General features: G+C 43.2%; 1 protein-coding gene and 1 long non-coding RNA gene across 4 annotated transcripts in view; both read right to left on the bottom strand.

Annotated features, from left to right (window-relative positions):
- Nucleotides 1-16,501, bottom strand: part of LOC135297419 (uncharacterized) — a 33,130-nt gene extending 16,629 nt beyond the window's left edge. For both annotated transcript variants that reach the window (XR_010359436.1, XR_010359435.1), the window contains exon 1: nucleotides 16,249-16,501. This is a non-coding gene — a long non-coding RNA (uncharacterized LOC135297419). The remainder of the gene's footprint in view (nucleotides 1-16,248) is intronic.
- Nucleotides 16,502-16,981: 480 nt separating this feature from the next.
- SPRED2 (sprouty related EVH1 domain containing 2) overlaps nucleotides 16,982-25,290 on the bottom strand; it is a 59,346-nt gene continuing 51,037 nt past the window's right edge. For both annotated transcript variants that reach the window (XM_064414929.1, XM_064414930.1), the window contains exons 5-6: nucleotides 20,857-21,006; nucleotides 16,982-20,448 (exon numbers count right to left, since the gene is read on the bottom strand). In XM_064414929.1, coding sequence (XP_064270999.1) covers nucleotides 19,798-20,448; nucleotides 20,857-21,006 — 801 coding nt within the window. In that variant the 3' untranslated portion in view covers nucleotides 16,982-19,797. The remainder of the gene's footprint in view (nucleotides 20,449-20,856; nucleotides 21,007-25,290) is intronic.

The raw sequence follows: 25,290 nt of genomic DNA, 5'->3' as shown, positions 1-25,290 counted from the left end.
TGCAACAGGAACACAAAACACAGACTCGTTGCTGGGCACGAGGCTGTGAGCAGATTTCCACACCAAGAAAATAACCAAAGGTGGGAACATTTATTTCGTATTGATAGGCTTAAGTTGTAATTGGATCATGTGTTTAAAATCTAGAGTAAGGCAAGTTATTTGTGACTAATTTGGGGCAATGGGAGCCTTTTTGCTGCCTGCTGTATACTCTGAATTAGGCTTCTCAACAGAAGTGGTCAGCATGTGCATCATCTGCAAACAACCTCTTCAAGTGTTCGAAGCCAAAATCACTTGCTCAAGAGTTTCCGAGCACAGGAATCCTTTGTAGCTCATTTGCAAGCAGTTGAGAAGGTTTTACAACAAAAAATGAGTAGCAATACTTCAGACATGTGAGTCATACAGCAAATCCCTTTCCCTACTTAAGTCAATCTACATCTGTAAGGATATACTCATTTAATGATTAAAAAATGGGGCATTTGAAGAATTTCTTCTCAGAACCTGTTATCCCTGGGATCATCTTTTTCTGCAGGAATCCCAGGTTCACGCCCAGCACTATCTTTGGGATAAATTCACAAAAAAACAATAAATGTAGAACTGCACAGAATCGTATCCAAATAAAATAAAAAGGCCTATAATGCAGGTGTTTCAATACTTGATTTCAGGTGCTGGTACCACCTAAGCTGTGGGTGGGCTTTCCTTGCCAGCTGGAGCAGCCAACTCCAGCATTAAGCCCCTCCAAACCTCTGCTCAGCTGCAGCCTCCCCTATAACAGGAGGCCTTTGGCACATAAGCTTTTTTCCAGTTAAAACACAAGTTCCCTTGGTACCTAAATGTCTGCTGTGAGGTGAATGCAGATCTGTTGAGACCCTGACAGCACTGAGCAGCTATGTGCTGCGTCCGTGCCTAAACCACAACCAGCAAAGCATTCTCCATCTAGCTCGCCTGCGGAGGAGCCAGGCTGGGAGATGTGTGCACAAGATGTTTTTGCATCAGGTCTCTCACAAAAACAGCTGTGGGAGGAAATGGGCCCAGTAGTCAGACCACATTCACCATTAATATTCATTTATGCACAAATACTAACACAATCATAGATGACTTCTAAAGGAATGAGACTAAATATTTCCAGGAAGAGACAGCTCTCTGTTCTGGACAAATGATTTAGAGGCCACTGAAAGGAAACCCAAACCCTCTTCCTCTATTTCGTGAGAAGGGCCTCTCTTGCAGAGTTCCTGCCTGTGCATCCTGATGAGGAGGAGACATCTCCTTGTAACAGAGGATGAAGCACCTGGCTGGCTTCAAGGGCCCACAGCTGTGTCTTCACAGCTCTGATTTGCAGGGCTTGGCAGCTCCTTGCCCATAGCTGACCAGCTCCTAGGGATCCATTACACACACTCCCAAATGCACCAGCATGGAAGTGGTACCTGAGAACCCCTAGAACTGGCAGCTCCCCCAGGCTTGCATACATTCCCATCTCCAATTGCTCTGTAGCTCCTGCTGGAGAGAGATGATCCTCCCCTCCAAGGCGCTAAGCAGGGGTTAGATATAAATGTGTGTTTCAGGAAGGCTCAGATACAGAAGCGAATCAGACTGTACCTGTACTCAGGTGGATGTGTTTGAGGGGACATCTTTGCTATAAAAAGAGCAAAGAGGAGTAAAACAGAAGAGGGAGAAGAGATGACAAGGAACAGAGGGAAGGAAGGTGATGAAATAGATACCACTGGCTTACTAACCATAATAACACAGTCAAGATGTCTGTGACAGAGACACTTGCTGTCCCTTGCTGGTGACCTTACGATCAAGCACAGCCCAAGGATGCGCTACAGAGGAGGTATTTTGTCACCCCTTGTTTTGTGTCATGTGACAACAGACAATATGCAAATGCGTTGCACTTCTCCCAAGGTTTAGAGTGCAGTGGATGCTCATCCCTGGTCAGATCCTCCTGAAGTCGATGAAATAAACCCTGAATGGGATCAGAGGCATTGAACAGAGTTCTAGAGGTACGAGGAAAATTTCCACTTGTTCAGCAGTGCATTTTTAGCTAAAGTTCTTGATGCTTCAATTACCCCCTGTTGGAACCAGCTATGTCCCAGGGAATACAGTAAAGATGGAAGTCTGGGTTTTCCTCAAGGATGCTGCTCCATTCTGAAGGACAAAGCCTACAAAACTGCACAAGAGGGAGGAGACACAGAAATGTTATTCTTCAAGATTTGCTTAAGTTCGCTGCACACACAGAGAAGTTATCAAAGAGTAGGAAGTGTAAACACAGTAACACCAGAAATACAATTTCTTGCAAACCAAATTCCACTGTAAATCAATGTGAAGGAGCAAACACACAAGACCAAATCCAAACCCAAATCATTGCCTCATATAGACAGTTAAGCATCACCTTACACTGATGGTCCATCTGATTTTCAAGACTTGCAAGCACAGAGCCATGCCTGCCAACTTCAAGGGAGATGTTCATGTGCACAACAGGCAGGATGAAGCTTTAAAACCACTGGTAGTTACACTTTTACTGCCAGAAGCAACATTTTAATCTAAGTGTTGGCTCCTGACAAAGGCTGTATTCTGAAGCGCTCCAACATCTTTGCTCCATCTGAGTAATTGCAAATGCCTGTCTTTAATCTATTTTCAAGAATTGTTGGGTTTGGGTTTTTTTTTTTTTTAAGTACAAAAGAAAATGTTTCTGTGCATACATTCATGGCAACAGAGCTACACAGAGACATAAACTAGTGGAAGGTCCATATGTTTAGAGAATATCATACGTAATGAGAACTGCTGCATTTTTGTAAAATGTAATGGGACAGATACGCAGCAGCTGTGGGTTACTCAAGAAGCAGCTAATTTAGCAAGCTGAATTCAAGGATATTTCCCAGATCTCTCAAACAATGAATAGCAGTGTTGTTTAAGATTACCATTATGCCTTACATCCTCCTTTGACTGGAAGCAGGGGGAGGAAGCCCCTATCTGTGCTTCTGGGCAGAAGTACATGATTAGTGCCTAGCTATCATACAAAGTCCCAGGGGAGCAAGGGGGTCTGGACTTGAAGGAAGGAAGGAAATTGTGTAGGATAAACAAAAAAGAGCCTCAGGAAAGCAGTTGAGATGAGCAAGACTTGGTGAAAAATAGAAAATAGAAATTAAAAAGGAAATATTGAAGGGATTGACTTGAGTTCTAACTAGTATTGAATTTTAAACACACTGACTTCAGAAACAGCATTAGAAATTTAGCAGGTTTGTCTTTTTATATATTTAGGTTTGCTCTAAGGCAAGGTATTACTTATCTCAAATATACAAATGGAAGTTTTAAGGCTTGATTGCCCTTAGATTTCACTTTCCCAGGGATTTTACCTACCCTTCCCCCTATAAAAAAGGAAGATACAGACAATCTGGATGGAGTCACAGCTCAGTTTCTCTGTTCCCTGGGGAGAGGGGGCTGGTATGCTCTGTTCTCCTCCTTAGGAGGAGAACAGTTTGCCAGCAGCCCAGGTACCCTGCAGCCACCCCAGAGAGTCACAGCACAGCTCACTAGACCCAGCTGCCCTAAATTCCCACCACAGCTGGAGCCAAGTGCCTCATATTGAAAAGGGGATGCACCCACTGCAGGTTCTGCTTATTCACATTTTAAAACAAGTTATACATACTGCTAAAAAAAAAAAAAAGGAAAAATTAAAAATGGGGCTACTTGAAATTCTGTCTCCCTAGCTTCCTACAAGATCTTTATTTTTGTGAGGAAGGTCTCTGCAGCGACAGTGTCAATGGCAGTTTGTGGCCACCCTTTTTCAGCTGGGAGACAGAGAGGATAGGGTCTCACTAATCTGTAAAAATTTGTGGGAGGATTTACACATATAAACAAAAGTGACCAGGTCTTCCCCAAAGTATGAGATTACCTAAGTGAATAGACTTTCTCAAGGATTTTCAGATATACTAACTTGGTACTAGCAAACTTCAAAGGACATTGTTGCATTAAGATATATTGCATTTATCTGTTTCCTGGATCTGATATCAGAATTTTCTCTTGCTGTGCTATTGAGATAACCAAAACCTCTGCCTTTCTATAAAAGAAAAATGCTTGATTTCCAAACAAATGGGAGGAGCTTACACAACAGAAGTACAAGGAAAATCCACTTCTCCTGGCCAAGCTCATCTCTCTGCTCCACTGGTGGAAAACAAGTAAATGCCTAAAGCTCCAAGACTTCATATGAACTCCTGGGGGTAGAGCAGAGGCAGAGACTCTGTGCTTACCTAATGGAGTCATTCCCACAAGCCCAGCTTTAGAAATTCTTTGTAGCAACAGGCTCAAGCCAAACCTTTTGCTTAGTTACACAGAGCTTAGTTACCTTGCTCCTGGTGAAATGAGTGTTAAAACCACTGAGTGGCATGTAATGTAGCATTGGGCCTCCAAAGTGTTTTATGGCAGAGGAGCACATCTGGAGTCAGCAAAAGGCTATCTTGGGCTAAGGACTTTGCTCTTTGCCATATAAGAGCTAAATGTGCAAGTCTGGGTGTAATTCTACTACTTGAGCCACAGCTGAAGTGAGATAACACAACTAAAAGTTTGGGAACTACCTGAAATAAATACATTATTAAGTAGACATCTTTTTCTTCTTAAAAGTTTTTGAGCAGACCCTTTATACTTAGTGATACACAAACACCACTGCTCTCATATCAGAATGCAATTCCCAGAGCAGTTCATTCCTTTGCACAACGACATAAGCCCAGCCCATCAGCAAGAGGAGCTGGAGTTTATTCAGGAGTCCATAGGAAACAGCTGTTGCTTTCAACCCAGCCTCTCCTTTATCTCCTTTATTGTTTATTCATGTCTCAGCTCATACTAGCCACTGTGAGCAGGTCAGGACTCTGCACTCCAAAAAGCTCCTCAGAAGCTGATGGAACTCAGCCCAGTGCCAGTAGGACAGAGGAGCTAGGTTTTGTATTATTCAATTCCCAGGTGGTGACAGTGGTAATTTCCTGACTTCATTAGTTAATAGTGCAGACAACAGCCAGGCCTTTGCCCTGGATTTTTGCAGAGGGGGCAAATGTTCAGTGAGTAGCATGAAAGAAACCAAAGGCAACAAGCCAAAAATGGACTGTGCCTTTGGATATTTCTCCCCTTCTCTCTGAGTTTGTTGACAATTCCTTTGTACTGCAGAGGATGTTTACTCCCCCTCTCTTCTGTAATGATGTAGTGAGTAGGACTGTGCTTACAAACCTGCAAATGTTTATCAGTAAAGACTGTGCTGTGGTGTAATGGCATGCAGGAGTGGTCTAGAGCACAAATAGACCAGAGTTATTTTCTACAGAGAAGGAGGGAGTGGTGACCCCAATACATTTGCTGGAAATTTGCTACCAGGAAGGGGGAAAGATGGCAGTAATGAGCTCAGTGTGAAGAACAGGAAAATAGAAGGCAAGGCTCCCACATCCTCCTTCTAACTGCCTTCATCTGTCTCTGTTTCCCAGTCAAAACGTGGGTGTAATTGTTCAGGCATAGCATGAAGCTTCAAAGACTCACAGTGGATATGGCATAGCGGGAGGACAGCATGATGTCAGCAAGAAGTGAGTTATTCTCCTCAGCAGTGAAAGAATTAGTGAGCTAAAAATCCAGGGATGTCAGGACTTTAGTCCAAACTGGAAAGAACATTTCAGCTCACCAGATCGGCAAGAGATGGAGGGACAACCTTATGTCTCCCCTTGCAGAAAAGCTTTCCTGAGTCACAAACCATCCAGAGCTGTATGTATCATTCACGCCCTTGAAAGCTCTGCAAAACCCAAAACAGTGTCCCCATGGTGAGAGAAATGAGAGTTTGCTGCTTGGAAGAGGACAGGAGAGGTGAATGCCTGCTCATGAGCAGACCTCTTTCCATTTAACAGCAGATGACAGTGTCACTTATTTTCACAAACAGCTATTTAACATAAGGAAGCATCATGAATAGAGAACAGCAGAAAAGGCATAAATTATACATCTGACTCAAGAATATGGCCCCTACTCCACTTTAAAAGGCAGGCCAGATGTCTTCAGATACTGTCGGCTGTGAGTCGGTGTCGCAAAACCCTTTCAAGCTCAGCTAACTCAAGTCACAATGTGCACTTGATTTGCTTGGCTGAACGGGGAACTTCCCGAGCTGTGAGCAGGATCTACGCACAGCTGAAAATACGGTGGGAATGAGTCAGTTCCTTGGAGCTTGCGTGGGAGGCAAAGACAGAACTGTGGGTGGCTTCAAAGTGTTAAACAGCCTTTTAAATTCAGGCCCAGTTTCTCAGAGGAATAAGGAAACAGAGATATTCACCCAGTTTGGGTTTAGTTCCATGTCTTGGGTCAGCCTTGAGAAAATTGCTTTCTGATAGCAACAACCACTTCCCCAGGCATGCAGATCCAGTTCAGCTTCAGATCAGCTTCAGATGTAATTCTGTGGAGTTTAACAGCAACCCACTTAGTCCCTCACCCATAGCAAGGCAGCAGCAGCTGACCATTCTCTCTTAGCATCTGCAAGCTTGGCTGCAAACCAAGGCAAGGCAGAGCCCCACCAACTCCAGATGAGGTGTTTCTCTGTCCACCTGTGCTCCCTGCACTTCACCCCTTTTGCTTGAGCTGCCTGGGATGATAACTCTTCCAACACAGGCATCTCAGGTACCCAGTCCCTGTGATGACAGAGAGCTACTTCAATCTTCCCAGTTCTGTATTGGCAGGGAGTTTCCCCATCCTGCAGTCTATCATTCCACCTCTGGCGCCCAGAACTTTGGGATGTGGTCCTACCCACAGCTGGTTTGTGCATATAAGGGAAAGGGGATGCTGTGGGTTAAATTGTCTGGTGCATTGGAAATTCAGGCCCCATCCAGTTACCTCTGCCAACTGTTTGCCATTCAGCCTGGTTCTCCTATAGTGCAACTGGAGTCTGGTCAGCTCTAAAGAGGATTTATTGCTTTTACTGGATCAGGCTCACCCTTCCATTTAAGTGGATTAATGTGGGTTAGCTCCACACAGCATTAGCCAAGTCAACAGAAAGTTCCCTACTACTGGCAATGTTGTTGTTTTTTCTCTGTCACGATGAATTTTTAATGGTCTTTTTGTGCAAGAGCAGCTTTGCAAAATCTTAGACTCCTGCTTTCCAATTTAGATGATTTGGCATGTGAAGAATGCAATGAATATTTAAACCTGTAGTTTGGCATAGGCTCCACAGAGCAGCTAGAAACCTAGTCCTGGTCTTTTGGGGACTAGCCAGCAACGATGTAAAACCCCAGGCCTGGAGGAACAGCACAGGGAGCTTGTGAGGTTACATCAATCTTCGGCACCCAACCAAAATCACTCTAACCCTACCATTCTTTAGATTCTTTTAATTAACCTCAGGATTCATAGGGAGGAGTTGTATGTGGGTGGAGCTGGGGGTTATTTGATAGATTACTCAGACCACTCTGCTGGTCATATTTTATTCACGTGAGAGTAGCTGCTGAGGGCTGTTATACACCACTGGAACCAGGGTCCCCAGCAGAGCAGACAATGTGCAACCATGCGGTAACAATCTCTGCCTGGAAGATCTTAAAATCAAACCAGATTAGACAAAAGGGTCAAAAAGGAAGGCACCCCTATTTTGCCCTCCCTGTACACATGGGTGAACTAGGGGCTCGCACACACATTCAAGCAGCCACCAATTAAGAGTTTACTGTAACCCCTTTGTACCCAACTTAGCCCACGGCAAAATCAAGGCAAATCAACTCAGCTTTATTGGCTGTAAAAGAGCGCCTGGTTCAGGAGCCACCACCAGAAATCCTCCATCATCCGCTCGAACACACAAGGATAGATGCTGGAATTCAGCCAAGACAATGTGGCTTTCATCTTCTACATGAAAGGGGGCTCCCTCTGACATTTTGAGGTCCACTTTCTTAAGAGCTGTGATGCAAACTTCTGCTCACATGAGCTCAAACAATACGGCAGAGCATACGACCGAAACTTTCAAGGCAAGCAAAGTTTCTGTGTGCTCTGCAACGATGTACGTGGGAACAGCCCCATTGGCTGAACAACTCCAGCAGATATCTAATTGCAACCATCAGCCATAAAGGATGGCAGTGGAAATAAATTTCTGATCTCAGTGTCCCCTGAGCTGTGTTTTCAGAAGAGATATTAGCATGGAAAGATGCACATTTCTTCGGAAGTCGCTGTTGCTCTCTGTTTCTGTGTGGCCTTCTGGAAATCCCAGATCTAAATATTGGCAATTCTCTACTATTTAACTTGTGAAGCCATCCTGTAGCCAGTGGCCTTCTTCACACGCAATTATATTTAGAAGGCTCCATAGGCTGGTATGTCATTATCTCAGTGTGTTAATTGATTAAGTCTGGCCTACATAACAGTCAGCTGGACTATTCCCTTTTGGGTTGTTATTATTAGCAAGACCCAGACATTTTAAGCCTTTTGGAGCACAGGAATCTCTCTCATCATACAAGCAGAAGTCCAAAGAAATCTCTTGGAATCACTGGCTTTGCAGCTACAATAATTTAGCTTCATAGATGGAAAAATACTGATATTGATGCACAAGAAATTGGTAAAAAAGGGTGAAAGCAGACTTCAATCTGACAACAACAAATAAAATCAGCCACCTACAGTCCTTCAAAGATGCAGCCAACACTCACAGCTGAATTAACAAATTGTGAAGCAGACCCTCTAGCAGCTAGAGTCAAACTGAAAAAACCCAGGGCATTACTTGACACATATCTTTGCTCTGATTGGGAAAACATGTCACTTCCCTCATAGATATCACTGGTATATGTTAAAACAAGTATTCTACAAGCGATGAAATAAACAGGGCTTGGTTTCTAAAGGACGTGTCTGAACATGACTGGCTGTTTAAGTGAGAGGTATGGTGTGAAAGCAAAGCTGCTCTTGTGGGGTGGCTGTTTAGTGTCCATCAGGGCATGACTGCCAGCTGAGTTTGTCCACAGGTAAGGCATTTGTAACAAGGGTTTTCCCACACTGTTTGCCCAGTGTCTAATCAGGGATGAGCTCTGCAAGAGTACTAAGAGCTCTCTGTTTTACCCAGATGCCTATTTTTATGAAGCCTGTTGGAAATTAATGTCTTTGAGACCTCGGTTTGGTTTTCCCTTGACATGTGGCTCAAGAAGCATTACTTTAGCAATGGGCAGGACAAGCAGAAGATTAATGGTGCAAATACAAATCTGTAAGAAACCAAGCCAAAGATGAATTTGTGTGTGTCTTTTTACTCCAAGCTGTAATTAAATTCAATGAGGCGCAGAGCCTTAGCACCCTCATCTTAGAGAGCCCTGTACCTACTATTTTCAGTGATCTGTGGCGTGGTGTCCAGAGATACTGCTTCATGTTGAAGCAATTAAAATTCACTAAATGACCAAATTAGAAGTCTCACATTGGGATCCAAACATCAACCAGTGAGTTTCTGCAGCAGAACAACCAAGTTGCTACTATTTGGCTGAACTGCTCAACTGACCAGGCTTTGTATAAAGCAAAGCAGGTCTTTGTGCTGTTTGTGACTAAGAACAAATAAATGACCCTTAAAAGGGTTGTGATGGCAACTTAGGCTGCAGAATTTTTCTGTATTTCATTATAGGTTTTGGGCAAATGCACAGACCTTTGGACAAAGAAATAAAACCCACAGAGGCATTCTGGCATTGTTCTGTGCATTAGCCACACTCTCAGAAAAATAGCTGCCAATAATTAGTGTCCTAACCCTGTATTTTGGGGGTGATTATATTTTACTAAAGTCAGTGGGAAGTTTGCCATTGACCTCAGTGGGGGTCAATGTTTTACACCTATCAAGCTCATGGGTTTCAGAAAAAATTAAGACATTCAACACCTCTCAGTGCAAAGCCCATTGAGCCTAAATACAGACTTTGCACCTTCCTGTCAGACACCCCGTTCATCCTAGTTTATATTCACAGCTACAGCACAGCTGTACTTTGGAAAGTATCTGAGTTCTAGAAAACAAATATAAATCCAATGTCAGCAAACTGACAAACAAACCAACCAATAAATTGCTGTGTTTTCACTACCTGCCTCATACCCTCAATCTGTTTTGGGTCTTTGACATAGAGGAGGCTCCAGAGAAACTGTACAACAATAAGAACATAGTATCATCCCAACAATCAGGAAATGATGGTTACAGGACCCACAAAAGAGGATTAAATCTCCTGCCAGGAGAAGGATTTGGAGGAGGAGACACTGCCATTTGCAAAATAGCTGCCATAGGGCTGCAGCTCCTGAACATTGTCACATTTCAAAGGCAAGCTGTATAAAAAGGTGGCTGGAAAAAACCCTCAAACTGTCATTTCGGCACTAGGAAAACCACCAGAGAAAATGTAGAAGAGTAGTTATTTTAGAGAAATCAAATATATTTCAAATAAAAATTTGTTAGGATTAATGAATGAACTTCACATCACTGTTAACATTCGACTGGATTTTTTTTTAAGAGACACATAAACTCTCTTGATTGAGGGGATAAATCAATGACAAATTGTCTGATGTTGGGAAGAAATTTCCTCTGCTAGCAGATGATTCCAATACAGAGTTTCTTGTATTCTTTCCCTTTGAAGTATCTGGTACAGGCTGTGGTTAGAGACAGGATATCAGCCTGATGAACCCCAAAGACATTTTCTTGTAGCTCAAAGTTCAGATGGCCACAAACAGCAGTTGTTCTGGTTAGAAAAAAGTATCACACATTTGCTCTAAGTTCAAAAGCTCTCTGCTCAGCACCTGGATTTGCTGCTCTTCATGCCACATCTTTACAACCACTTCCTTCAGGAACTGGCCATAAAAAGTGTTCTGATGGTGACAGCTCTTAAAATGTTATGTATGTGAGTGGGCTTGAAAACACTTTCAGAGTCCTTTTAGAGGTGCTTCTTTGTTGAAGGACCTTTCAGTCATGAATGTTAGTACACAGGCATCCATTCAGCCTTTAAAAAAATCTTTGATTGGAATTTCAACCTAATATCAGAAATAATTGCTGCCAGCTGGAAACCCTGCAAGCTGCCAAAAACGAGTGAAAGATGGTGGAGGGAACCTCCCCACCAATTTGTCACTTTTTAAGTCAAAACTGTTTACTCCTCCTACCTATATTTCTTTAGTTTTCAACTAAATGAAATGTCCTTGTAATTTGGCATAGGAAAAAACCCCGGGTGACAAGCTAAGTTTAAAATCAGTGATCCTAGGGTCCCACAAAATCCTCAGCTGACACTAGGACACTTGTTCCTTTGCAGCAGCAGAAAGTGGTTCCCCTTTAAGCAGCCCTTTTAAGACAGAAGTGGGGAACTGGTGCATAGTGTAGTACAAGAAATCCCCTTTTACAGATGCAGGCTGTCATTGTATCCAGTATCTCTCAGGAGGATGGGGGAAGGAGAATGAGGGAATATCCTCAGCTGGAAAGGACCCACAGGGATCACCAAAGTCCAACTCCTGCACAGGACACCCCAACAATCACACTATGTGCCTAAGAGTGTTGTCCAAACGCTTCTTGAACTGTCAGTCTTTGTGCTGGGATCACTTTCCTGAGGAGCCTGTTTCAGTGCCAAATCACCCTCTGGATGAAGAATCTTTTCTTAATATCCAACCTTCCCTGACACAGCTTCAGGCTGTTCCCTTGGGTCCTGTCCCTGGTCACCAGAGAGAAGAGAGCACTGCCTGCCCCTCTTCCCCTCCTGAGGAAGTTGTAAGTGCAGTGAGGTCTCCCCTCAGTCTTCTCCAGCCTGATCAAGAAGAGCAAGGGAAGTTCACCTCAGAGAGCTGCCAGCGGAGGAGGAGTTTTGGGTGCCAAACCTTAAGATGCTGGCATCCAAACCCATCAAATCCCAGGAGAGAAATCCTGGCTTCACTTTAGTGTCTGGATCTTTGGCCACTGAGTTAAGTGGAATTAGGATTTTACCTCAGGGAACTGGAGAACAGTCTCCAGTTGTCTCCTACCTGTTGCTGGAAGGAGCCCATTTATTCAAAGTCCAGAGAAGCACAAATACAGCAAATAGCATTGCTCTGGGGACTGCTGCTAGAGCTTTGAAATTAAATGTATGTGGTATTTTTGCTACCTCTCTGGCACATTGCAGCCCTACAAATCTCTCTGCAGAGATCTCTCTGCAAAGACAGGGGTAAGTGTGAGGATTCTGCTCACCCTGCAGCCTGCTCCAGGCCTGTGGCATTTCTGGCCACATGTGGGAAGTACAACTGTGTCTCAGCCTTGTGGCAGAAACTGTATTTAAACTGTGGAACTGGCACTATTGCAAAGGCTGCCTTGCTCTGGCCAAATGGCTTACCACAAACTCCTCCATTTCAGACAGATGAATGAATGCACAGGCTTTCCTGCTTGCCAAAATGCCCCTGGTTTCCCCAGAGCCCAGTCAATGTCCCCCGAGAAGCAGCATCACTGACCATCCAGCACGTGACACTTAAGCCACAGCAAAGCAGAAAACTCCTCTGAGCAGAATATATCTCTCTGCTTCATCCTATTGCTATTTTGCTTGCTATTTGGAAGCCTTCTCATTTCTGTGGCTGGCTCAACCACTTAATAAGTTTCTGGGGTTTTGCTCTAGATGAGGATGTTCACTGAGATCTATTCATTAAATGAACAGAGAAATCCTGCAGCTATCCCCAAGATTTGGGGTCACTGCACAGAAAACCCCATTCACTGTTGCCAAGCCACCAGGGTCAGCCATACAACTGGAGTTTTACCTGTTTATTTAGTTATTTAAAGGGTGGCTATCACTTAGGCCTTTAAATCATGTTGGTAATTTCGGATTTCTGTTCCAAAAGGATATGCATATAAATATATGTATATACATTTCCAAATATATGTATATACATTTCCAGTTTGACAGCCTGAACCATGGTGCTGGTCTGAATGCTTCTCTTGCAGGCACAGACCATCCACCCTTCCTGGCAGGAATACATGGAAACTGCTGAGGGCATTCCAGCTTGAACATCAGGCCCCATACCCATACATTACTGTGAAAATGGTAGCTTCCTTTTAGGTATCCCCCAAAATAAAAGAACTAAAAAAAGAAGATTGTACTTCTTATGTTTCGTATCTAGGATGAACCATGTTTCCTCCATCTGCATTCAGTCCTAACTTCTATTTCCTTTTTTTGTTTTAGCTGTTCAGAGTTTTCTGATACAAATTTATTGGGATTTGATTTTTGCAATGTTCAGGCTCCTGAACAAAACCAGCAGAGTACTGCTTCTTTTGGCTGCCCACACCAAGATACTCTCTGCTGTAAGTTGTGGCCTGCACTTTTGCAAAATGTGGTTGAAAGTTATACTTTGTAACCTGGCTTTTATCATTGTTCTCAGGAAGTTGTAAAGAGTAAGCACTTTTAAAGTGAAATCACTTGTGTTCAGTTGTTCTGGAATTGGGCTTTTAAAGTTGGAAATTACTCTCTGGGGCACAAGGATGATAATGCTTCAAACTTTAGAAGTGCCTGAGCTTTTAGTTTCTGAATGAGGTCGGAGCTAAATGTAATCTGCATACTGGAAATCTCTGATTTGAAGATAGGGTACATTTGGAAACATATCAGACTTGATACTTCAAGGGTCTCACTGTATTGACAAGTTCCCTATCCCAAGGGATAGGGAGTTCTGACAAGTTCTTCTTTTTTACAACGGAAATGTCACATCAAGAGCTCTATCAGTTAATAAGATAACACGGGCACAACACTGAAGTGGGGAAATTAAGAGTGTGAAAATCAGCAAAGTGCTTGCTCAAAGCAGTAAGCCTGATAGTAGTCCTGTCAGTTGCCTTAAAACAGATGTTGGCCACTTCAGCAGCTCATCGTGACATAAGCTCAGAAAATACAAAAAAAGGAATTCCAGTTCATGTGACATTTTCTATATAATTAATAATAATTAAGTAATCTAGATAAGAATTAAGTTTAAGGCTGTGTATGACTTGGCAATGTCTTATCCATCCCAAAGTATGCATTAATTCTCGCTCCCCGAGGCAATGATACTTACTCCTAACATCAGTGACTCCTTGGGCGATTACATGAATTACATTAAGTCTGAAAATCACTTTGTACTTTCCTTGCCACCTCGGAGCATGGAGCTGTGATGGCTCAGGCAGAGAGATGGGATATGTTACAATCCTCACAAACCTTTCTCCTTACAACCACCCAGAGCGCTGCCGTGAGATCCCGTCTCACACGATGTTAGGCAGCAGGCTTGGAATCTAACAGAAGCCAAACCAAAGTCTGTCAACTCTTCCTAAATGAATTTACAAGCAGGGAATGAGATGAATGGCATGGGATGGTTGTGCACTACTGCAGGAAAGCAACTAAAAATATTTGCGGGGATCTAAGTATAAGACCCCAAAAATACACACATACTTTCCACCATTTAAATATCTTGTCTCTGGGTGGAAGCCAAACATTTTTCTATTTATTTCCACATATGTCATCAAGATTCTAAGGAATTTAATTGCCTAAATACATCCTGGAAAAGGGCAAGGTGTTAGGAGGATGCTAACTCACCTAACATTGTGTGCTAAAGAAAGGAAAGCATCTCCTTGTTGCACTCACAGAAAAAGGCTGCCTTTCTTTTATTACAAGAAGACAAGTTCTGTCTGTGATAAGTACTGAGAATACATGCAACGATACCTCTTGTTTCCAGGCATCCTGACAGCTACTTCAAATTTGCATTTTTAAGTGAAATTAGCAGAGAAAGAAGATTTACACACCCCTTGCTGGCAGCTTGGTTTGTGCTCCATGCAGCGAGGCTCCTGACAAAGCCCAAACTTCCTGATTAATCTCCAGGATGATAGGAGGAAATGACCTTTGGATGTTCATGAACTTGTGCTCAGGATACTCCAAGCCAGACTGTCACAAACCCCCCAAATGACTTTATGGAAGTCATTCAAACTCTCGGACTTGTTTTCACAACAGGGGTAGGTCTGTTTTGCACATTTAAATTACAAGCTGTCCAAGCAGAGTGAGAAAAACCTCCTACCTAGTGATTAAAGGAAGCCAGGTGAACTCCCCTCATGCCCCTGAAAGCAATGCCAAGCAGCTGCACTGCTGAGAAATGCTCCTTACCTTTGTCCCTTAGAGAAGAACAGAGCTGCAGGGACCCACACTGGTTGCCCCTTGCAGTTGCCCTCCACTCATGCTGCCACTCCTGACCTGATGCTGCTTCTATGAGGAGAGGCTTCTTAGAAGCATTTGTAGGCTTCCTGAGGGAGCAGTCAAGAAAATCCCCTCCTTACCATCTGACTCCTTAGTTTCACAGCCTACGAGGAGAACAATTCACACAGGTGGAACTGTGTTTGTCTGAAACCAAGGATGCCTCCCCACAGGAAAAGCCTGGGTGTGAGCTGGGTCAGCACAGCTGCTGCTTAAGTAGGGAAAAGAGATGCCTGGAGAGCCACTCTGACCCAGGCAATGGTAGCTGCACACTTGGTGTCAAGTCCATGCTAGAAAATGCCAAGCTGCATTTGTCAGACCCTAAAACTTAGCCTGGGTGAAGACATTATTCTGAAATGTATTTTGTGTTACATTTACTAGTGAACTGGATGTTTTTTAAACCATAAAATATTCAATCTGTGGTTTCATATGGCTGCAAGCTTACAGTATCTGTGTCCTCTCCAATCTCAGCCTCTGTGATTGCATCCTACCTAAAGGACAATACCTGTCCCAGACAGACAACAGGAGTAAATTATGCTGCAGAAAGTTGGTTGACGTTCATGGTGCCTCCTATCTTGATGACACTTGTGTTTTCCACAGATTCAGTGCCCAAATGTAACATTTTCTTGTTCAGTTTAGAAATCTCCAGGCATAAGCAACACCTTTGATTCACAGATGAAAGCAAGGCTGCTTGAAACATAGTTTTAGCCAGGCATTTTGTGGGATAAGCTAAATCCAAATGGCCAGGGAATAGAGTTGGAGTTCTCCATTAGTTAAGAGAGTGATGGACTGTAAGCAATACTTTGCAGCTTTGCTGCTGATGGAGCCAAACACCAACATGAATGGAATAATCTTGTGTGCAGAGTCCTGAACACAGCACCTGACCCACACTGAGCATTTCTCATGAGGGTTGTGTGTCTTTTTAAAAAACATACACATACCATCAGTTGTATAATAAATGTACACAGAAATCTTTGCTTATATGAGCACATCACGTTTCAAGGAGTATGTAAACAAATATAAATGAGTAAAAAGAGTGCTCTTTGATTCCTACATACTGCTTGAAGCAGCTTTGTTGTTCGGCAGCAAAACAACCAGCAGCACATAAAAGAAGAGCTTTGTTATCACTTACCTATGGAAAAACAAACCTGGGCTCTGCAGATGTGGTTGGTGTTGGCCTGACCAAGCCGTTGGAAAAAATTATAAAACTTCAGAAACTTCACCGGTTTCTCCCTGATTTTCCCCATTGACTGGGGGCAGCCTGGGATCCATTTAAACGGGGTTATTCTCTTTCCATGCTAAATCTCTGAGCAGGGATGGCAGTGCCAGGCAGCACCTGAGGCATCTCTCCTTCCCGCTGCCCGCCAAGCCGCTCGTGTGCCCTCAGCAGCCGGCATGGCCCTCGCTCGGCAGCCACCTCTGTGGCCTTGCCCTGCTCCCCCTTCTCCTCAGAGCCCTGCTGAGGTGAAACAAAGCCCAGTAACAACAGCCCTGCACCATCTCCAACTCAGCCCACAGCCGTGTGGGGTGAGGCCTCAGGGGAGAAGAGAGGGAGAGCAAGAGGGAGCCTTGGCCGCTGCCATGGCTGCCAGGGCCTGCTCCGCCAGGCCACGTCCTCCCGCCAAATATCCGGAAAACACCTAAAAACCACCAGGAAAAAGCCACCCATCCTCGTCCTCCCTTGCTGTCTCGGGATGAGAATGGCCCATGCCCAAGGCTTTAGCAGCCTTTGCCACCCAAAACTGTAAAATTAAGCAATTTTTTTCTTTAAACACTGAGCTCTGGAGATGCCCCCTTTCTGTTTCCCCCTCAGTCCCCAGCCACCTCAACAACAATAAACAGCATAATTTTGACAATAAACAGCATCTTTTTGATATGATGTATTTGTATTTACACGGTACATTTTAAAGCAATAGCTACACTGATCATACATATTAGAAACAATAAAAAAAGAAGTTAAGAACTAAAATGTACATCATACACTTGTATATATATTTTTTTTTTACACAGAGGTAAAAAGGCTTATAAAAATCAATACAACAGGGTTTTAACTTTTAGTATATAGATACATAATGATGAGGCTTCAGGCACTTTAATTTGTTAACGTGAGCAATAGCTTGGAAAAAATAAAACAAACAAAAACCCAAAACCTTTCCACAACAGGAAAAAAAAATTGGTTAATGTTTTTGTTACCACAGATACAAAAATAAAATCTGAATAATTTCTCTCAAATGATTGATGTCAGTATTGCAAAGCTGACTGGGAGAATGCTACACACTGTTCAGCAGCAGTGTGGAAATTAAGGAGAAATATTTACAAAAAACCACCCATTTCTATCCTTGTGCCCTTACACCACTGCCATCACGAACCAAATAACGTACGCAGCAAAATCTACAAGTATTACAAAAACCCAAGAGAAGAGGGAGGAAGGAGGAGGGAAAGAAAAAAAATAAAAAAGTGGGAGTTTTTTTTAATAACTTTTATTTTCAGACATACAGAAAGGCTTGGAGTATGTCTACTTTACTTAAATAAATAGGGGCACTTCAAGACCGGACAAAAAACTGTAAGATCTTTTTGTAGTGTTGTGCTTTATAGAGAGAAGATCTTACAGATGTTTGTTTACATGAAACAACTTTTGAGAACAGAAATAAAAGGAAAAGGTTGTTTCATTAATTATTTTTTTACGAGGCTGGCTTGATGTTTACTAGACACCATTGAGAGATTTGTCAACTGCTATTAGGCACAAAATATTTATATTTCATTCAGCAAACCCAGACACATCACCCAGAGTGTTACACTCCATCCCTTTTCCACTATCATTCAATTTTTTTTCTCCAACCGAAAAAATCCCCAGTAACTGCTATGAATGAAACCTACCCAACTCTATAGTGTATAATAAGCACATTGCATACTTAATTCATGGTTGACTAAAAAGCTGTGATTAACTCTCAGAGGAACCGTTGGGACATTCCACCAAGAAAGAATGGCAAGCGTTCCTTTTACATTTATTTGGCAAATTAATTCTTAAAAAAAAAAAAAAATCCTCTCTTTTAAGACTGATGTCAATGTGCAATAGAGGGAGGGAAAGGACATGCGCCCACTGGCAATTTACTGCAGAAAGAAATTATGGCAGGAACAGCAGTGCCAGCTTTGACAAGCCAATCCCTAGCTGCCTCAAAGTATTCGGATTGTACTATGCTAGTTAGAGCTCACTGCGCTAAATCTTTTTTTTTTATTTTTTAATAAAAATTATTTGGCTATTCCTTGTAATATATTAGAAAAATACTCTTTTTCCAAGCTAATTACAAGCCTTGTACACAAGACAACATGACATTAAAAAAAATAATAATAAAAAAAATTAAAGTAATATTATCCTGCTGTATGCACCTTATGCATCCACTTGATAAACCTGGGTGGTGAACTGGGGAGGGGGAAAGCCAGGCGGACACCTCAGTCTGGCTCCTGCAAGGACTCACATGCTCCCATCCCACACACAGGCTCACAGCAACGTGCTGAGACCTGTGGAAGTATCTGGCAGATTGGGACCGCAGGTCACAGACTGGAAGTAGTATTTAACATCCTGGCTTTGGATTTTTCAATACCTGCTTGGATTGCTAAATGTTGTTACTACAGTGGACGCGAATGTTCTCATGCTCATGTATACAGAAAACAAACACACACGATTTTCCATATAATCCACCACTTAATGCAGCATTTCCCCAGAATTGCCATAATAGTGCTTTTGACATTGCATTGTTAGTAATTCTTTGCATATCAACAATTTTCCTCATCTGGAACCTTAGTGTTTTATTCACAGATCTCTGTTGCTGTCTAATGAAGAAGTTCCCTTTCTTTTTGGGCAGAGCTCTGAAAACACATTTTTCCAATGTTATTTAGGGAAAAGAGAAAAGCCTAAAATTTAAGTTTCCCTTTCAAGTAGTGGTCTGAAATGATTACAGGTAAGGAGGACAATCAGATTCTCAATGGCTATGTGACTATGGTAACTGAGCCTTACTTTCTGTTCACAGAGCTTTAGGAACAGAGAAATAATTTAAGATGTTTGCTGAAGGAAATGACGATGGACCCTAGAAGAGAAACTGCAGCTTAGATGGCTATTTTAGCTTTGGAAAACAGAACAAAAAACCCAAAGAAAACCAGTGACAGAAATACTGTGTTGTGGTACAAGTTTGTTACTAGCACACCTTCTATACACACACAATAGCTTGACGGTAAGTTAAAATATCTTCCAAGTGAGATCTCATTCACTACACCGTCCCATTTCTAGAAATGCCAAAGCTTGCTAACACACTGTTGGTACCACACAAGCGGAGGCAAGACAGACACAACCTGGAGATGTTCTACAATCCACCACCATTTAAAGCAGTTCTTCTCTCAAACTCATTTTAAATGAAAAAAAAAAATTAAACATGTACAAGACAGTCTGTTTTGATTACAGATTAATAATACAAAAGTCTATGCTGTAGGTTAGTTAGTTAGAACAGTTGATGAGCAAATCAATGCAGTGTGAGCCCCAGACGACCCAATGTAAAGTGATCCAAACTGGTGGTTTCCGGATGCTGTCGGGCACAGTGGCTGCATTAAAGTGAGTGACCTCAGTGCTCCAAAACCAACGTGTTCCTTGAACTACAGGAGAAACCTAACACTTTGAATGCATCTGTAGTCATCCAGCAGCTTTGTGTTTTCCACCACAGCACCTGCACATGACCCCACAGTGGTAACAAGCCCGAAGCGGCAAGTAACAGCACATACATGGAGCAATGAAAGACAAGGCGATAAGGGCCATCCACCGGAGGCAAAACATTTCATCACTGGTGTCGCACGAGCAAGGATCTGTATAGTCTCCTTCTGGGTCGGACATACAGTGATAGAGCATAGTGTCTGCGCACCACATACAGCTCACTCGATGGATGCAAGTCTTGACGCGGTCTGGAGCATCCTGGCATTGACCCCGCTTGTTCTCCTCGTGGTTGAACATGTCCCTGCAGTACACGCACCGCGACCTCTCACCATCTTCCTTCCGCCTGGGCTTGAATTTGACAGGTTGAGTCTTTATCACAGCACCCTTGGTATCTTCACCCAGGTCAAAGTCCGAGTTGTCTACGTAAGGATAAGTGTATTCGTGTTTCGAGGCCTCGCTTTTGGCAAAACGTACGTAGGAGTCCATGTCATCAGGATCAAAGTTCTTTCCTCGTGCTGGGGCATGGCGATAATCCTCATACCCAGTCATCCAAATCTTCTCCCGAGGATTGATGCGCACTATCTCCTCATCATCATCTGGAAAGTTGACGTGCCGGTAGGATCGTGGTACTGACTGTGGAAGTAGGAAGGAGATGAAGAGAGAGAAAAGATAAATAAGCTCATTTTGATACTGGTAATCACGGTCTCCTGGCTTCCTGAAGAGCCAATACTTAACAACTTTGTCTTTCCTTCTTTATATGCCCTTCACTGTGATCCATTATGGACTTTTTCAGCCTTTGGCTCATGAGGGACTACAACTGTCACGGTCCTACACGGGCCTGTGCACATGTGGTACAACATAACATGCTAAACCATAGTGTTGCCCCCCCTTCCCCTCTTTTTTTAATAACAGGAAGCCATTTAAAGCTAATTGAGAAGGAAATGGAGAGAGCAGGAGGGAGCTGTCTCAGGGATGTGGAGGAAAACCAAACACTGGCAAACTGGCAGACACAGAGGTAGCAACACTGGGAAGAAACCTTACTTGTTCTAGATGGTAGTGGTCAGAGCTGTAATGGTCGTGAAGGTGTCCACGAGTGCAAATTCTTCGATGTTCACAGGATGCAGGAGAAGCCAGAGTTCGCACAGGCTGTTCCCTTTTCTGAGAGGAGTTGGAGGAGCTATCTGTAGCATTCTGTTTTAAATGGAAAGGGGGGGGAAAAATTGTCATACATTCAGCTGTCACAGCACAGGGCATTAAGAGATGTTTTGCCACTCACTGACTTCGTGCACACCTGCAATATTGGCAACACCTGACCGCTGGAGGCTTCATAAAGGTTCACATAAAATACTTGAAAGAGGCAGATCTGTTGCCAGGCCATAAAAGCTGTCACCACACACATGGAAAAATAATATGCCATAGCCTGCCCATGACATATTCACCAACACCACTTGTATTCACTTGGCATGTTATTTGTTATCCTGGGCATGGTGGGATGATGAGTGCTCACCAGGAGCTACCTCTGAAGAGCAAAGTTAAACCCCGGCAAATGACGCAATCCTGTAGGTCCTGAGGGCTCAGACAGAGCATCTGTGTGCCCAGGCTGTACCCCACCAGTCACCCAGGCTACAAAAACACTGGCAATTTTGTTAACCTTTACACATTCTCCAAACACTCACAGAATACCAGATCATCACCAGCTACCTGAATATCAGCTTTCCTTTAAAAACTTCAGGCTTTTTTTTTTCTTGTTTTGTCACTTTTTTGCCACTCACTATTACTGTGCAATGAATGTTACTTGTGTTTTTATACATTCCTGGCTCCCTGTGAGCACTTTCTTTAGGTTAATTAGTTACATCATTATGCAACAATGATCATGAAAGGGTGAAATATCACACAGTAACATGCTGTTGCCAATACCTACTGCTTCTTAACAATCCTATTTATCTTCCTGCAGAAACACACTAAGAAGTAATAATGTCAGCCACCATCTCTCCATAGCCCTTCCTTGGTGAAAACAGTTGCCATACAATATTCAGGATTTTGCACATTAATTCTATTTATAGGTTTTGGGCTTTTTCATATTACCATGAATATCAATGGACAGTTGTTAAATGCACCAGCAAACCAAGAGCAGGAAAAAGAGAGCCTGCATGCACAACAAACAGAACAGCTGTAGCACTGCATGTGCCTGAAACATTGGTGCCTGAAATAAATCTCCACCTCACCCCCCTCTCAACTAGCAAGATGTGCTGCAGATACAAGTCCATGGTCCTGATTGCCACTGCAGTCAGCTGAGACACAACCTCAAGAGCAGAGAAGAATCGTATCAGTAGTAGAAGAAGACTGGTTTTACCTGAAAAACCTTCTCTCCTTGTCAAGAATGCACTCTCTAAATACTATTTTCCAGTGAATCACACCAGACACATTTCTTGCTCCAAGAATACAAGAACCCTCTTTGTGAATATTTGTTTATTCTGAAAACAACACTCTGAAAGACTCTGTCCAAAGGTGAGAACACCTTGAAGCATTACAACACAAAACCAGATGTTGGTTCTCTTTAACTCTTACAGCACTTTAAAAGCACCGAAGTTCCAACTTATTTTGTTGAAAGCAAATACACAGTTGTTTGCAGTGTGATGTAAAGCCAGGCTGGGTTATCTGGGACGTACAACAAGCAGAATGAGTTTTGAATGGCTGACTCCCATTAAGAACAGACTTTTAATACATGTGTTTGTTTTAGTTTTTTTTTAAACAAGTACACAGAAGCAGATCAACTCTTAACACAGTTAACAACACCTCTAAAGTGGAACCAATATTCAGGCTGCACCAATATTTAAGCTCTTTTAAAAAAGAGGTTTCATCAGTCTTCATAACTTTTTAGACAAAGGCATTTCAAATCTGGGGTTTAAACCCTTCAAAGCTAATTCCTGTGGACTTAACTTCAGGCCCTATAATATCTAGAACATTTTTGGGGGCGTTTAAAAAAAAAAGACCAGTTTTTACAAACATTTTGTAATAACATTAAGCTTAAAACCTGTTTGAAAACCGCGAGAAGAGTCAGGATTTAGTTACAACAGCCATGCTGGTACTCACACAAGTACCTTTCCTGCAGAGCTGTATGTGGTACAGACAAAGATGCTGAGCTGTGATTTAAGCTTCTCAGAAAGCCACACAACACAACCCATGGCCCAGGTAGCCCCAGCCTACTCTCAAAGCTAAACTCTGACTGACACAAAGCAAAAAAGAAGCAGGGCCTTAAAATGGTATCATGGTACCCAGCAGGACCCTTTACCTCCAGTGGATCCATAGCTGAGCCCTGCTGGGACAAGCCTTTTGTGGATACACTCCAAAAACATCATGGGTGTTCATGGTCCAAACAATGCAGCCTGGGGAAACAACCCAGTGGGAGGTCATTGCACATACTGTCCTGCAACTGCCTCCCTGTCCTGGATGAAAATAAAAATCCCACCCAAACTAGATATAACTCCTTGATAATCTCAGCAGGGCAGCTGGGAGCTATAACCAGCCCTCCAAGCGCTGCGCTATTTGCTGCCTCTCTGGGAAGGCAGCATTTCTGCAATAGGCAACTGGAAAAGAGCTTGTAGTGATTTTTATCTTGTCTGATTTGTATCTACCTTTGCTACCCTCCACACCTTCTTCTCCCTTTAGACCCGTCGGGGCAACTGAGCCTCTCCTCCACATGTGTTGACACGGCTACAAAACCTGTTTGCAGCATACCAGAGGCTGCGGTGCTGCTCTCTGCTTTCACCTTATTAAAAATTGCTGCATTTCCACATTCAATGTCCTCAGATTAGATGGGCAGTTTGCCAACACAAATACTTACTCCAAGCACCCAGAAAGGGGAAATCAAGCTATACAAGGCTGGGTCTCTGCTCACTCGTCCATAAAGAAGTTCATGCTGACTCCTGGTTGGTGACACTAAAGGCAGTGGCTGGGTGACAAATGCAGTGTCTGCAGAGTTACCTTGCTGACCATCAGCTGGGATAAGCACTGGTACTTTCCAAACACCAATATTCCACCAAGGCCCCTCACTGGTTCAAGCTGACATAGGGGAAGAGTGCTCTTAACACACATGAATGTGTGGTGTGAGGACTGAAGAAAACAGAAGAGGTAGAAAATTCCTACTTCCCAAGCAGAGGGTCACCAGTGAACCACACAGGCCCCCCACCTGTGCTGGTGGGCACACTCATCAATGATGTTAGGAGAGAGATGAATAAGATGATGACACAGTTTCCAGATGAAACTTGTTATTCACGAGATTCAAAATGAAAGCTGACCCTGAAAACTTGCTTAAGAATCTCATAATGCAGAGAAACTTTTAACATGCTGGATGTTAAAAAAATCCCAGACATAATTAAACCTAAAGAGTAGCGTGACATAAACACCTTGAACACAGAATGATGCCCTCTGAGCCCGTTATTGTTGGCCAGGAAAGAGGTCTTGGGATTAAAATAGGCAGCTCTGTGACAGTGTCCACTTGGTGGCTCAGCAGCAGGTTAAAAAAACCCAGCAGCAACAAAGAAAACTGCCAAGGCACTGCACGTACCTGCTGTGCTGCTCCAAGCTGTCTGTGGTGCTGGCCCTCCTCCACCCTGTCTCAGTAAGGGTATTTCCACCATGGCAAGCTCACAGAGCCATGGCCAGGACCACAGAGGACATGGAATGTCTTCTCAACAACAGCTAACTAAATAGCCTGGGTCTCTCCAGCCTGGGAAAGATATCATGGAAGGGACCAAGAAGATGAGAAGTCTACTGAATTGTGAATCCCATAGGAATGTGAGCAGGAAGGGATTATTCTTCTAGTATCCTTCAGAAAGTAAGATCACAAGGCATTCACTGGAACAGGCTCAAGTAAGGTTCAGGCAGAAGGAGGTACTTCTGATGGTGGCCACAGAGAAAATGAGGTTCAAGAAGCCAGAGGGTTTGGAAACCCTCAGAAGAAACTAAGTGACTGAGGATTAGAGGCATGATGATGCTTCAGGCCTCTGAAAGTGCATGGTCCTCTCAGTAACCTTCCACTGGGACTGAACCTGGACTTGGTGACTGGTGAAAATCAGGCATATTCTCAAAGAAAAGGCACCCTCATCCTCAGCCAAGTGCCACTAAGAACAAATTATGGTAGGACTTTGTCAGTGAGGGAAGCAGGAAACAACTTCTGTCCCCCATAAGAAGACTGGGACTTGGCTGGGATTATCTACCATCAGCATAGCAGGCAAAATTTTGGGGAGGGTGGTGAAGGGTGGAAACATGAGATGCTTGCTCTAAGTCTTCCAAATACAAACACTCACCTACAGAAATACATCTAGAAAGGACATGGCCTCCAGACACAGGCTATTTCACTGATGGAAAATCAGGTCCCAAACTACTGAGCCACTGGTCTCTCAGAGAAACACCATCTTCTTCTCAAACCTGTTAAAACCAATCTAGCTCCAGCATTTGGTTTTGAGGGGAAAC

This window comes from Passer domesticus, chromosome 3 (assembly GCF_036417665.1).
Source record: "Passer domesticus isolate bPasDom1 chromosome 3, bPasDom1.hap1, whole genome shotgun sequence".
Taxonomy (NCBI): Eukaryota; Metazoa; Chordata; class Aves; order Passeriformes; family Passeridae; genus Passer; species Passer domesticus.
This window is presented reverse-complemented; position numbering and strand designations above follow the sequence as displayed.